At 32.9% G+C, this 16045-nt stretch overlaps 1 protein-coding gene across 12 annotated transcripts in view; it reads left to right on the forward strand.

Moving 5' to 3' along the window:
* LOC108967369 (Down syndrome cell adhesion molecule-like protein Dscam2) overlaps positions 1-16045 on the forward strand; it is a 155407-nt gene that overhangs the window by 68865 nt on the left and 70497 nt on the right. For 9 of the 12 annotated variants that reach the window (XM_018930723.1, XM_018930724.1, XM_018930725.1 and 6 more), the window contains exons 5-6: positions 2499-2648; positions 11434-11557. In XM_018930723.1, coding sequence (XP_018786268.1) covers positions 2499-2648; positions 11434-11557 — 274 coding nt within the window. Of the gene's footprint in view, positions 1-2498; positions 2649-11009; positions 11072-11165; positions 11290-11433; positions 11558-16045 lie in introns of those variants that run through there. The other 3 variants (XM_018930727.1, XM_018930734.1, XM_018930736.1) reach the window with 3 other exon arrangements.

Genomic DNA, 16045 nt, shown 5'->3' on the forward strand with positions numbered 1-16045 from the left:
TTTTCTAGTTTTCTGTTCCCAAAAGTTATACCAAACTCAAATTCACTCACAAATCTATTTTTAGTTAATGATTTTTCTTTAATTTTATTACTGTTACATTACAAAACAACGCCTCTCATTTTGCCTTCTCCATTATGCTCCTTTTTTCTACTTTACATGCTCTTCCACTTTATAGTCGTACCGCAATCCTATACGGTAAATGTCATGGATGAGGCTGTGTTGCGTGGTAACAGCGCCATACTCAAATGTCATATACCCAGTTTTGTGGCGGATTTCATATCAGTCGCTTCATGGGTGGAAGATGAAGAACGCGAAATTTTCACCACTAACGATGGCGTCGGGCACTTTGATAGCGGTAAATAATGCTGATTTTCACAGTGTGAAATTGATAGAGGAATTACGTAATATATTGTTTCTGTTAAATTTGTTCACAAATGTTCCATGCATTATCCCGCTTCCACAAAAATCACATTGTCTGTCCCGTAAACTAGACTCTGCCGCTGCTTTCAGTCTGTATACAATAAAATTTTCGAGATGATTTGACTAGGATATTGACATAGGCTTTTCGCGTTTTCAATCTGCTTTTATTCCTATTTTTTCTGCCTTTTCTTGCTTTAAGTGTCAAGTCGCTTTTCATAAATGATTCCTCGTTCACTTTTTCTTACATTTTGTTACTTTTCGTTTGTTTTATTTTATTTGGTTTTTCATTCCTATCCGCTCCTTTAAACTTCCTGTTGTCATCCAAATATTCCATGGGTTCGTCCAGCCTGCCTTTAGCCACGAAAATCCCCCTTCATGTAGCATAGTTTTGTAGATTTTGTATTTATAATGTAAATAATTGTAACAAAAATGCTAATAACAATTAAATTAACTACTAAATAATTTTTAGTAAATTAACTGTAAAAATGTAAATATATACACTTCTGAAAATAATAATAATATGTGAATGAAATGCATTTTATTGGCATTTTTGTTGATCGTTTCAATGCATGCTGACGCAATTTTTACATGTATAAGATTAACTCGCTTTTGCAGAGCAAATTTATTTCCATAATTAATAATCAAGAAAACACATTGCAAATATTTCATATACATATATTTATTGAATTTTGAGACACGTTAAAAAAGAAGTATGCGATTGTGTGGCGTGTGTAAGCACACCTTAAGGCTCTAGCCATTTGAAAACCAATCGAAGTAATCGATATCGTGTCATCACTTTGGTTGTTTGGTAATACAAGTGACTAAATAAATTTTAAAGATTTGCGAAATAAATTGATTAATATTGATTAATAGCAAAGATATATTAAAAAAAGTAAAATCCATGAAGCTGTACTCAACTTTAAACTACAATATTCGTATATATAAATATTTTTCTGTGTTGATTGTTACACGGGTTTCCGATAAATGAAGTGGAAATAAGTTGGTCAAACAGTTAACGTGTTGTTGTAAATGCTTATACGTTTAGTCATAGTATTATACAGTATAATTAACTTATTGAAAAACTATAGTGTGCTTTGCATATCATTTAAATGAATTAAAAGTTTGTCAACAATAAAAAAGGCGTTTGATAAAACCTTTCAAATCATAATAGGGGTATTCGCTTGCTCTTGCAAAACCCTTGCACAGTGCAAGAATTGCATATATTTCCTCTTGGTGCACCGGCACAACAACAAACCCACGCAGAAAATTATTTGGAATTGCTGTAAAATATGGCAGACCAAAATCCATGTATATGCAATGTCACGCAAAAATATARTTGCAATCCTGTTTTAGCTGTCATTTTACATAAAGACATATTACGTCGTTAAATTGTTGAGGAAGGTAAGTTTCAAATAGTTTTTATAATTTCTACTTAAATTATAAAGATTTGTTACAGTTTTTTTGTTAAAAATGTACGCGGAAGGTGCGCCAATTCACAATAGCCATGCATAATAGTCATTCACAATAAATTGGTCGAATCAGCCGTTCATATATTACTAGATTCTGCAATGGGTGCTCTCGAGCCCTTGTATATTTCGGTATAGTACTTTTGCAATCTGCAAACTTGCAAGAGCAAGCGGATACCCCTAATATTTGACAAAAATAATTATAAAATGTATGACATTAACAAGAAATTATTTTTGTAATAAAGTTTTAACGTTAGTCAAAATACACTAAAGTTTTTCAAATGTGTATACACAACTAAAAGCATGCTTTTATACACATATGTACATATGTATGTATAGTACATTACAAATTATCTAACASAGCTACACTTTACATAATAAGAGAGTTTGCAACTGAAATAAATTGTGTTTGAGTATAAAAGAAATAAATAAAATTTAAATTTCGCCAAGTTAAAACATCTCAATATATATTTACGGTGTAGTATTGCATGCGTATTTTTATGTAGAAATAATTATACAGTTTAAACGCAGTAATACAAGATWTACAATTTTCTAATGGATTGATTTTTTCTACTCCTTACTATTAATTTTGTGCCGCGTTTTCGAAACCAGATGGAAAATATTTGGTTTTGCCCTCKGGTGAACTGCATATACGCGAAGTGGGACCCGAAGATGGCTACAAAAGCTATCAGTGTCGCACCAAGCATCGTCTAACTGGCGAAACACGATTGAGCGCGACGAAGGGACGCTTGGTGATCACAGGTAAGTTGTAAGCTTTAAGCGTATTTTTAGTAGAGTAAAATAATTGTAATTAATCAAAGGACGCAGTTAAATTTAGGTTAATAATTTTTAAAGGATTTTGTATAATTAGAACTAAAAAAAAATAATAATTAATAATTTTGTTCCTTTGTTAATGAAATTTTGTGAAAATACATGAAAAAATATGAATATCATTTCAAAATATGTTTTGGAAACAAAGCAAATAAAAAAATTAAATAAGATTTACAAAGTGAAATAAGTAAAATAACTTAAAATTAAAACTAAAAATCTAAACTAAAAAATAAAAACATATCAAAAATTGTTACGTGAGAAATGTTTTGAAATTTTAAAAATAAAAATAAAATAAATTTTCGAAGTTTTAACTGTGTCCATTTAAATAATGGTAACTACGAAAATTCAGTTCTCACCTAAGCTAAATTGTAAAAAATGATAACAAAATAATATAGTATTATGTAATTTAATGAATATGAAAAATATGAACTTTTCAAAATTAATTTTATAAAAAAATAAATTTTAGAAAATACTAATTTTTCAAAAGTAATTGAATTATGTGAATATGTACAAAAAATGTCAGAACTGGATTTTCGAATATTTGAAATAAAAATATTTTACCAAATATTATTAAAAATAAGAAATTTATTTGCGTTTTATAATTTTATTATTCCTATTGGTAAAATGTTTTTGTTTTAGCTTTATATTTTATGTACATACCCTTATACTTGAGCCTTGTGCTGCAACGGGAAAAAATTGTTGATACTGTGGTCGGGTTTGTAAAACAAAATACTGAAAATGTTACAAAAGTGAAAAATTAAAAACTAATAAAAAGCTTTGCAAAAAGTTGCCATAGTTGTTGAATTTAAATATCTAAACATATTTATAATAACCGTTGCAGTTTAGGCTTGTAATATACTCGTAATTGAAAATTGCATAATTGTGTACAATTTAAAATTAAAAAGTAAATCTTACGCTACAATTACGAACTAGAATTTTTAAATATACACAGTTATGCAATTAATAAGCGTTTCCAGCATAAAAAATGTTAAAGTTTTTATTTATGTAATTTTTGACTTTGTAAATAATTCATAAAAAATATTTTTTCTGCTGGTAAAAATATTAATAGTATATTGGGCCATATGAATTGTCAATATATTTTTATTGCTCAATATATTATATAAATTATTTACTATTAAGTTATTTGAAATATTTAAAGCAACAACTTTTTGATCTAATTATGAAAAAAAATTCAATCAAAAAGATTTTTAGCTTAAAATCTTTTTCTTTGCTCCGAAGGAATGGCATGAACAAATATTTTGTATAAAAATACTTCTTAAAAAAGAAAAAAAAAATTAATATAAGAATTTAAAATCAAAAACAAAAACGTAATTTAATACTATTGCTAAAGACTTATTTCAGCAAATTTTTTCAATTGTTCTGTTAAAAGATATTTTGTTTTAAAAAATTAACTATTCAATTAAACACAAAAAATTCTTACGGTAACATAAAAAAATTGTTGCTTCCTTAGCCTGCATTGAAAACTGCCTGAATGTTGGGATAGGGTAAACTGTTGCGCGAATTAAWGCGAAATTGAAAATAAATAAATTCCGTATTTAAGAAATTTTTAAAGTAATATTTAATGTTAAATTAAATTTCAAATGCATTAAATTTTTTGCCTGACTTGAGCTTGAACAAATGGAGTATTTATGTTGTCATTAAAAACAGAAAAGTAATTTTTCGTTACATTTTGTGCCACTGTGCGCTGAGTACAGTACCTAAATACTAGTGAAATTCGCACCCTTATCCTAAGCAAAAATTCCAAAAGTGCAAGGTAAGTGCGCATTGATAGTAAATATCATACTTTTAAATTAAATAAATACTTTAAATATAACTACATTTTAAATGTGCAATATTTTATTGTAAGGCTCGCATAAATTTTTGAGCTCAGCCTATGTTAAATTAATATATATTTCTAAAAACTAATTTACAGAACCGGTTGGCAGGGTATCACCGAAATTCCCCACTGTGCAAACGAGCAGCAGTTTTACGGCGGCCGCACGAGCGGGCGTTACACTCCTCTGCCCTGCTCAAGCCTATCCAGCGCCAATGTTTAGGTGTGTCCCTGATTGCATAATATTTTAGTTAATTATGAAAGTTAGCTTTATTTTGGTCTTTGGTGGTAAATAAAATATTTCAAAATCATTCGAGTAGCCTATTTCAACACTCACACAGTTTTCCTAACTCGCTTTTACTTACCCTTTTTAAATTATACCTACCGTACCTCGTATATCGTATTTGTAGAACCTGTTGGTAGTGTTGGCCCACGTTTACTATCTGGCAATGATATAAAAGTGATTATCACCCCTGGTAATAAATCAGTCACGTTACTCTGTCCAGCGCAAGCTTATCCGGTGCCAATATTTCGGTAAGCGTATGATTTGTATGCAGTCCTATCCCCCTCATACTCGTTGATTAAAGAAAAGCTCTAGAAATCAAATTTAGCTACTCAAATTATTAATTATATATAGAGCATCATTTAGGTCGACTGAGGCAAGTTGAAATGCTGAGGCTAATTAGATTTTAGGCAACTCTTACCGCAGTATTTAACCTATTCCAACATCCTGTCTCTAAACTAAACCACAACTTATTTTCTGTATTTTCTCCATTAATGAATTTTTAATTGTTTGCTTTAGAGCCTGTCGGTACCGTTGGTCCACGTCTTACTTCGGGTGATGAATCACGTATCGTAAAAATAGATTTTACCAAATGTGCCACATTACTTTGTCCTGCACAGGCTTATCCGGTGCCATTGTTTAGGTAAAAGCATTTCTAGCATAACAATAATGCATAATTAATGCTATCCCAACATCAGTTGTATTCAATCAATCAAGTTCCGAATAGTTTTCTTGACTTTATTGGTGTTATATTTCTTTCCTAGAACCTGTCGGCTCTGTGAGTCCAAAAATTTTTGCAAATGAGGAGAACATAAAAATTATACGCGTGCCATTGACCCATAGCATTACYCTATTGTGTCCGGCTCAGGCGTATCCAGTACCAGTTTTTAGGTAGGCAACAAAAATAAAATTGCAAACACTGTTTTGTTTGGAATTTGTGTGCAGAGCTTGTTCCAACATTCAGCAGGCTTTCATAAGCTTAATACATGGTTGAGACACCGTTTAGAGTATAAATTTTAAATTTCTTCAGAGCCCGTTGGTAGTGTTAGCCCTAAAATGACTGCTGGTGATGATGCAATAAAAATTCCAAAAGTATCTATTGGACAAAGTGCAACATTAATGTGCCCAGCGCAAGCCTATCCGGTGCCAGTTTTTAGGTAAAAGTTGATATTAATTTCTGTGCAAACTTTACCCCATCCCAACAAATCTGAAATTTTCCAATCTTTTTCATTGTTCTATTCGTTTCTTTACATTAAATGGTTCAGAGCCCGTTGGCAGCGTGTCACCAAAACTAACTTCCGGTGACGATTCGCGTACCGTAAAGGTACATAAAGGTCAAAGTGTTACGCTGCTCTGCCCAGCGCAGGCATATCCCGTGCCATTGTTTAGGTAACGATTTTTTGAAATAATATAATTTTATAAAATTTAAGCGAGCATGTTTTTAGGCATTTTAATTCCAATATTCGGGCAGTTTTCCGAATACTTATGAACTATTCTCAGTGTTAGTTATTTGTTATTGCAGAACCTGTTGGTAGTGTTAGCCCAAAAATCAATTCTGGTGATGATTATAATCATATAAAGTCGAAGAGCGATCGCAGTTTGAGCCTGCTTTGCCCAGCGCAAGCATATCCTACACCGATTTTCAGGTATCAGACAATTTTTCCCTCATTGGAGTCGATATTTGTAGCATTTTTGGACCACATTTTCTATTAACTTAAAAATTGCACATAAAACACGTGCCAGCTTGAATTTTCACAATTATTCAACATTTAGAATTTAAACAGTTAGGTTGATCTAGTCGAGTAAATATCGATTATTARGTGACTAATAAGGGCATGTTCACAAGCACAATTTATATATTGCGTTCGCTTCTAACAGTTACTATCATTCATAAAGTATAATAATTATTTTAAATAAAAAGCTTTGATTTATTGAAATTTTGCAAACAATTGTAGGCAGTTTTCAAGAAWGTTACATCACTTAGATAGGATTTTTATTTCAACAACTCTATGCTTATGTCGCTATTTAAAAATTTTTAGAACCTGTAGGCAGTGTCAGTCCCAAAATCAGTATCGGTGAAGATTTAAAGCATGTTAAGGGCAAACAAAATCAAGGATTAAGCTTGCTGTGTCCCGCACAAGCATATCCGCAGCCAAKTTTTAGGTAATATTTGGATATTCAATTGTTAATGCAGCAGTATTAAAAAAGTAATTTGTTATGCAGTGCCTGTATTTAAAATCACCATATCACAGCAAATCAGTCAGTTTTTAAYAGCGTTTAACTTAATCGTTAAAAAATTTTCAGAACCCGTTGGTAGCGTTGCACCGAAAATCACATTTCTCGAGCGCTTTAAAGTGAATCAAATTGCCAGTGGCAGCAGTAGCGCTATATTCTGTCCAGCGCAGTCATATCCCGTACCGATTTTCAGGTGTGTAACTATACACGTTCTCCGCAAATCGTTTTTGAAAATCACAAAGCATACTTTCAGGCAGTTTTAMATAGTTTTTAACCATGTAGTTTACACAGAAGCTATAATTTATCGGTAAATTTATTTATTTGTTAACCAGAACCAGTTGCCAGCGTACGTCCAAAGGTGCAGCTGCAGGACAAACATCAATTTATCGATGTAGAATTGGGTCGCAATTATGCCTTACTCTGTCTTGCGCAATCCTACCCAATGYCTGCTTTTAGGTTAGGTGTAATTTTCTAAAATATTTTAACACAAATTTTAGTGCTTTTCCATTTTACGACAACAACATTCAGCAGTTTTCAGAAACTGTTTCCACTTTATTTTTACAAACAAATATTTTGTCTATTTTTCGTAGAACCCGTTGGTAGCGTCAAGCCCAAAATTAACGTGCAGGACAAATTACAGACACGCGAAATCGCGAGTGGCGTTGGTTTTGCTTTACTTTGCCCAGCGCAGTCATACCCGACGCCAGCGCATAGGTAGATACATATGTACATGCTTGCGTCCTTTCTTGTTAATAACAATTGGGTACAAATTCTGACAAAAAATTTTTGGTGATGTTCATAACTAAAGGAGTTGTAAAGTTGTTGAAATTCTGTCCCAACATTCTGGCATACATTTAGGCGCATATCAATCGCTTCTTTTAAAAAATAGTCATTTATTAGCATTTTTATTCTAGAACCAATTGGCTCTGTGGCTCCCCGTGTCAATATTGAAAGCGAATTAAATATTGCGCGTGCTAATTTGGGCGAGAGTTTCAGTTTGAAATGTCCGGCGCAGTCCCATCCCATACCCGCTTATAGGTAGGCAACTAAATTACTCATAAATGTCTCGTATATTTCTTCCGCTCGGTGGCAGTTTTCTAGATCCCAACAGACAGTTGAAATTTTCTTATTAAATATCGTAACTATATTTTTCTAAAGAATTTTTTTTTCCTTTCCGCAGAACCAATTGGCTCTGTGCGCCCCAAAGTTAATATGGAAAGTGAACTTTCCAGTGTACGCGTTTATTTGGGTGAAAGTTTTAGCTTAAARTGTCCAGCACAGTCATATCCGATACCTACATATAGGTAGGTTTGGAATATAATTTTCGAAATTTTTTCTTTCAATACTAGTTTGAGTTAACATTCAGGCAGTTAGGAAATTTTGCGATATATTTTTATTAGTARTATTGAAGTACTAATTAAAAATGTTTAGAACCTGTCGGCAGCGTTCCGCCCAAAATGAATCTGCTCGAAAAAGTTCGCACTATGCAAGTGCCTCAAGGTGCTACTTATGCTATGCAATGTCCCGGACAAGCATTCCCGGTGCCAATAGTCAGGTATGCCCCTGAAGCAATTGTTGTGTGAAATACCGACGTATTGAGAAGATTAAAATTAATTATATGATAGAGCTTCAAAAATACTGATAAAATATACTCGTATATACACTTAGAAGAAATCGTCAARTATGGGTTCTTTGTACAAAAAAGTGCCTTGTTTTTGTTATATGTATTTTCTATAGAATCGCTAAAGTCATGCAAGCAAAGTAWCTAAATCAATAAAAAAATTTTTTTTTGTATTGAAGAAGAACAAAACATTTTCTTGAATTCAAATAGCCTCAAGCATTCAGGCAAGTTTACTATTAAAAGCTTCTGCTTTACGTTACTAAAAGAATCATATTTTATTGCATTATTTTTCTAGAACCACTGGGTTCGGTGCCACCAAAAATACTGAACATTAATGACAAATTTCTTTTGATGCAAGTCAAATTGGGGCATAGTTACTCAATGCAATGTCCAGGTCAAGCATATCCCGTGCCGATTGTCAGGTACTATACTATGAATTGCTTTATGTATTTTTAAATATGTTGCAGATTTACGTGCACACCCTGCTTTTAGYCCGACATTCAGTACCAGTTTTTGTATTAATTTTGAAAAATCTCCTTTCTCATATAGAGCCCGTCGGCTCAGTGCCACCAAAGGTAACGAGCTTGCATGATAGATTCCAAGTTTTACAAGTAAAATTTGGCCAAGAATTCTCCATGCAGTGTCCAGGTCAAGCATATCCGGTCCCTATTGTGAGGTACTTGAATAAAACATTTCAGTTAAAGTGTTAAATTTTTCTTCTTTGCCAAAGAAACATTCATTACTCTTTTTAAACAAGCACYCTTACTTTTAGTAATTCAAGCAGTTTTCTCCGCATTAAATCCGTAAGCTCTTTTTATACTTTTTATTGTTATTATTATATAATTTTAGAACCTGTGGGCTCAGTACCGCCAAAACTCACAAGTTTACATGACAAATTTCAATTTATACAAGTCAAAATGGGACAAGAGTATGCAATGCAGTGTCCTGGGCAAGCCTATCCCGTTCCAATCGTGGTGTGGTAGGTGTGTTTATATTGAGTATTGAAATTTAGCATACAATTTGTGATTATATTATCGAAAAATATGTGAAATGGTTTATAATCTCATCCCAACATTTACGATGTTAAAGCAAGTTGTCGAATTCTTCAAATTAATTTATTTATTGCATTTTCTTTAGAACCGGTCGGCAGTGTTGCACCAAAAGTCGATACACGTGATGAGTTCACATTCGCACGCACTCGTTTGCACAGCGATAAAGCGCTCATATGTCCGGCACAATCGTACCCGGTGCCTGCTTTTAGGTAAAGTCAAACAGTAAGTCCACTTTTAGAGTGAGATAACACTTTTATCCTAAAATCAGGCTAAATGCATAGTTTAGACAAACAATCTTGAGGTTWTGAGGATATGTAAAAGTATACAGTTATCGAACATTAGAATCTTTCTAAGGCACCTCCAACATAAAGGCATTTTCAAAAATAAAAATTTAMAAAAAAAATGATTCATATAAATTTCAATTCAATTTAATACGTTCGCAGAACCGGTAGGCAGTGTTGCACCGAAAGTCGATATTAAAGATGAAATAAATTATGCACGCGCTGAAGTCGATCACAGTTTTGCCTTAATTTGCCCAGCACAGTCTTATCCGGTACCGATTTATAGGTGAATAATACATTGATAAAATTAAAAATTCTAAATTTTGTTAATAATCTCTTCAGCTACTCTCTTATGGTTAAAATATATGCCATGTTGCATAGTTCCCATCCTAAGCATTCAGACATTTTTCAAAATAATGTTTATTTAATGCCTCTCAATGCATGACGCACATGAACTAAAAAAATTTTCAGAACCCGTTGGTAGTGTAGCGCCGAAAGTGGATCCCAATGATCGCATTAAATGGGTTGATAAATCAGCTGGCAACTCTTTAAATTTGTTCTGCCCCTCACAATCATATCCGGTGCCGKTTTATAGGTAAGCCCTGGTGCATTATATCTTTAAAAATGTGCTTTAAAAAGCTTTAAATTGGAAGTTCCGGAATTATATAAGCATAGTCTTAATCTTTAATCTTCACAGTKTACATTTTTACTGAAGTCAATAAATAAATGTATGGATTCCATTCTTTTGAGGGTATGTCTAGTTTTTATTCTATAAAGAATCAAATAAGTGTTAAAACTGTTTAAAAACAAAGTACATGCATTAGCGCACGTTCTCAACTTACTCCCAACTTTCCCAACATAACGGCAATATAACTTACTGATTATCTCAAGACAGTGCTCAAAGTTGTAATGTTTATTTTATAGAACCGGTGGGCAGCGTCGCACCAAAAGTAGATGTCAAAGATCGCATCAATTGGTTGGATAAGCCCTTGGGTAAAGCTTTTAGTTTACTCTGCCCGGCACAATCATATCCAATGCCAACTTATAGGTATGTGGAGAATTTATGCAGGCGGTTTTCAATGAACGCTTATACAAATATGTTTTTAGGATTTTATGTTAACTGTTTCATAACGATTTTTCAGAACCCGTTGGCTCGGTAGGCCCCAAAGTGAATATGCATGATAAAATGGATTTCGGTATGCGAAAGTCCAATACTTCAATGAGTTTACTTTGTCCAGCACAGGGCTTTCCAATGCCAGCTTTTCGGTAAAAATTTTTAAATTTGTTAAATTAATATGAGTTGACAGGTAAAACGCTTAAACCCTAAACCCGCAGGCAGTTTTCTTTATATGTTTTGCAAAAATTTTTAGATATTTAAAATTACACGTTATAGTAAACATACTATTTCAGAACCCGTTGGCTCCGTTGCTCCAAAAGTCGATATTAATGACAAAGTCAAAGTGGCATTTACAAGGGAAAACGCTTCATTAAGTCTGATATGTCCAGCTCAAGCTTTTCCGATGCCAGCGTTTAGGTAGGATCACCGAGGACCGTGAATTTCGTTTTAAAACAACTCATATAAAGTAGAATATGCTAATTAAACATACAATAGGGGGATTCTCTTACTAATGCAAGATTGCAGATTGCAAAAATCCTATTTCGAAATATACAAGGGCACGAGCCCGAGCACGAGCCGTCATTTTATGGTATGACTATTGTGCATGCCTATTGTTTCATTCAAAACTGTAACTGCATTCATTTAAAACTGTAACAAATCTTTACAATTAAAATAAAAATTATAAAATCTATTTCAAATTTGCCTTCCTCAACAATTTAACATCAAARTATGTATTTAAGTAACGGGATTGCACTTATTTTTTTTTACGTGTCATTGCACGAAAATAAACATGGGTTTTGGTCTGACATATTTTACAGCCATTGCAAATAATTTTCTGCGTGCATTTATTGTTGTGCCGGTGCACCAAGAGGAAATATCTGCAATTCGTGCACCATGCAAAGGTTTTGTAAGAGCAAGAGAATACGTCACTTAAAATTCGTTTCATCGCTCATTTCTTTCCAATCAGCTGGCAGTCGATTAAATTTTTTAATTACGTACAAGATCAAAGTGATTGTAAACTGTGAGTATCGATTATTATTAGGCGAATTTGAAAAGGTTCTTAAAGAGTTGAACAATAAATTGTAGTCGTATGCCTCACGGCTTACTGTTCCCAACATTCTATAGGATATTCAAGTTGTGCTATAATTTATCATGCGATTTATTTTGTGCGATATAATAACCTCATCGCTATTTTTCCTTAAAAATTTACAGAACCCGTTGGCTCTGTAGCGCCCAAAGTTGAAATGAACGACAAATTGGGTATTGCTATACGTCAAGCTAATGCTTCATTGAGTTTGCTGTGTCCCGCTCAAAGTTATCCAATGCCATTTTACAGGTGAATGTTTGAAAATGTATATCATGTGCTTTATTGGAAGATTGGCAGAGSATAGAGTTGCCTAAGCGATCTTATTTAGCTAAAAATRWTAATTTWTTTTKATAAACATTCGAAAATCCAACATTCAGACTTTTAAAATAAATGTTTTTGCAGACATTGTCATTAACATCGTTTGGTGTTTCTAACATTTCAGAACCTGTGGGCTCAGTAGCACCTAAAGTTGAGATTAAAGACAAAGTCGGCATATTTTTAGGGAAAATTAGCGAGTCTCTAGCGTTGTTATGTCCTGCTCAATCATATCCGGTGCCTCTATACAGGTATATTAGAAAAACCACATCATAATTTTTAGTTAAGTTTTTGTGAAAAGTTTAAATATTTTTATTGATCGTTGAAAAAGTTCCAGCGTTCATAGATAAAGTTTTTGGTAGAAAGAAACTTAATAAAATACTCGTATAATAATATTCATTATGCGTAAAATTGTTGCGCCAAAAGTTAATAAAAATGATGAATTCAGTCACGATCGTGTGTCAGAAAATCAGACTGTTGCGTTAAAATGTCCAGCACAATCGCATCCAGTACCGATTTATAGGTTTGTTGAAACTTTCACCAGAAAAGAAATTTAAGAAAAATGTTAAAATAAAGATAAAGCAGTGCAAATGATTTTCAAACTGAAAATTAACTTTGTATGGTGCAGAAAAACGGAATTCAATCAGCAGTTTTTTGTACAAACTCATCTCAACATTCAGTACGGTTTTTAACCTAGGCGTAAAATATTTTAGACAATTTCGGGTTTAACTTCTTATAGAACCAATTGGTAGCGTTGCACCACGTGTCAGTCGAAAAGATGAAATAAATTACGACCGCATAAGGGTTAATCACACTATTGCGATACAATGCCCGGCTCAGTCATATCCAGTGCCAGCTTATAGGTGCGTTGTAAGTTATAAAATAATATTCGTTTTTTTAGTAAAATTTTGAACCCACTTAAATACTGTACCCAACATTCTGTTAAAGTTTTTGATCAAATTAACTGTCATTATATAGTTTAAGTACCGAAGAATGTAAACTTTTCTCGATTTAGAACCCATCGGTAGTGTTGCGCCACGCGTTAATAAAAAAGATGGCTATAATCAYGACAGTATCGTGCAAAATCATAGCCTCGCGATTATGTGTCCTGCACAAGCATATCCAGTGCCAATTTATAGGTGAGCAAATGAGGGTCTAAATCGTTCGTTTTATAATACTTTGAAATATCTAATTCATATTCAGTTGGGATTATCTTATACTTGATCCCATAAAAAAAAWTCAATTAAATTTCCTTAAATTTAAACGTTTTAAGTGAACGTAGTGGGAAGTTTACTGATGAGAGTAGTTCAATAATTTAATGTTATCGATTAATGAATATCAGCAACCTTAGTTAGCGCCTAGAGGTTGAAGTCAATTGAGTTACAATGGTTGCTACTAGAACTTTAATGATTTTTTTTTTAATTTAACACAAGAGTTTTAGTTTTGAAAAATTTAATTGTGTTTTATAAAAAAAAACCAAGTTCAGAATTTATTTTTTTATTGAGTGATTTACCTAAAAAGCTTCCAGCTCATTTTTAAATTTCTCTGTTCAACATTCAGGCAGCAAAAATTCTTAATCCTACAAATAAGAAGCTTTTAATTACGCATAAACTACAATAGTATTACTTCCAAACAAATTTTATATCATCAGAACCCCTCGGCAGTGTTGCACCAAAAGTTAGCATAGCCGCACAACTACAAAATGCCGGTGCTAAAAGTCATTCAAGCGTTGCGCTCTTTTGTCCAGCACAATCATTTCCGGTACCAGCTTACAGGTATTACAACTACCTTAGAGTATGTAGTTAATATTGATGACAAATTAAACACTGATGTTGAGACTTCAGCCAAGCGATTGATTCTTAAAACTTTTGCAGCAGTTTGTAGTGAACACAAAGTTTTCGCTAAGCGTTCTTTAATTATTCATGGCAGTTTTCAAACTTAAAACATACCTTAACACATCTTGTGTCGTTTTGTAGAACCCGTTGGTAGTGTTGCACCAAAGATAAGCGTGGGCGATAGACGTAAGGACGCTGAGGCGCGCATCGAAACGTCGTTCGGCATATTTTGCCCGGCACAGTCGTACCCTGTGCCAGCGTTTAGGTAATGTTGATTAAAAGAACACGGCTCTGACTGCATTAAAAAAATGTCAGTCGTTGCAATAAACCAACGTTCGGCAGTTTTCTCTGTTTTTTTTTTTTCAATTGCTTGATAAACATGTTTGATATTTTATAGAACCTGTGGGCAGTGTAGCACCAAGAATTAATCTTATAAATCGGCGTAATGATGCTGTAGCGGCCATCGGCAATACATTGAGCATATTTTGTCCAGCACAATCGTATCCGGTGCCGCTATTTCGGTAAAAAAATATATTAAAAGAATTTTTATTGAAATGTGTATATCAAGCTCATTGTTAATTGTTGAAAAATCTCACAGTTCCCGCTTTAGAGAGGACAAGGCTTATAAATTCAAAAAAAAAAAAAAAAAAATTCGACTTTCCAAATATTAAAAAAAGTCAAAATTTTGAACTTAGATTCCAACATTCTGCAGTTTATACAATTATTTGGAGGGTAAAATTCAGTCAATAAAATTGTTATACTCCTTTAGAACCCGTAGGCAGCGTTGCACCGAAAATCGGTGTTGGAGAACGACTGCGTGATGCCGGTGCCAAATTGGGTACGACATTTACGCTTTTCTGTCCAGCACAGTCATATCCAGTGCCAAATTACAGGTATAGTCAAGTTCTCATCAAAAGCTTAACTTCAACAAAATATTTTTTTTACATAAAACTCACTTAATTAAGGCGCATATTCCGGCAGTTTTCACAAGTGTATAAACTTTTTTTGTTTGTTTAATACCTAACTTTTTACAATACGAGTAGAACCCGTTGGCAGCGTGGCTCCAAAAATAAGTGTTGAAAATCGTTTAAAAAATGCAGAGGCACAAATCAATCGAAGCTGCACATTATTCTGTCCAGCACAATCATATCCAGTGCCGTTATTTCGGTAATTGTTTATTTCGAAAATTCATTATAACCTCTGAATAATACGCAGGTTTACCTAAATTCCAACATTCAACATTTTTTGTGTATGAGCATTAGGGGTAGTCTATTTTTGTAAAACCTACTTTACATGCCATAACACGATGAGGAATAGTAAAAAAATGATAACTGCGTTTTTAGCTTTTCGATTTATTTCAAAAATTTCAATTTTAAATTGAAAAAATTCATATGTTATATGCGAAGAAGAAGAAGATAAATTTTGATTTAGAAGCAATAAGACTAATTCAAGTACTAGACAAATACATTTTTATAGTAAATATAYGTTTTAGTTCATTATTTAATTCATTTTGATATTATTTCAGATAAACTTAAGATTTAAACTATTCAGATTTACAAAAAGGGTAAATTTCCTGAATAACTTTGATGGCTCTTTCAGCGCAAATATTAGATCTTTTTAAATTCAGAATGGCAGAATCTTCCTTTACCCAGTGTTTAAGAAAACACT

The sequence above is a fragment of the Bactrocera latifrons genome, unplaced genomic scaffold (assembly GCF_001853355.1).
Source record: "Bactrocera latifrons isolate USDA-ARS-PBARC rearing strain unplaced genomic scaffold, ASM185335v1 scaffold_185, whole genome shotgun sequence".
Lineage (NCBI taxonomy): Eukaryota > Metazoa > Arthropoda > Insecta > Diptera > Tephritidae > Bactrocera > Bactrocera latifrons.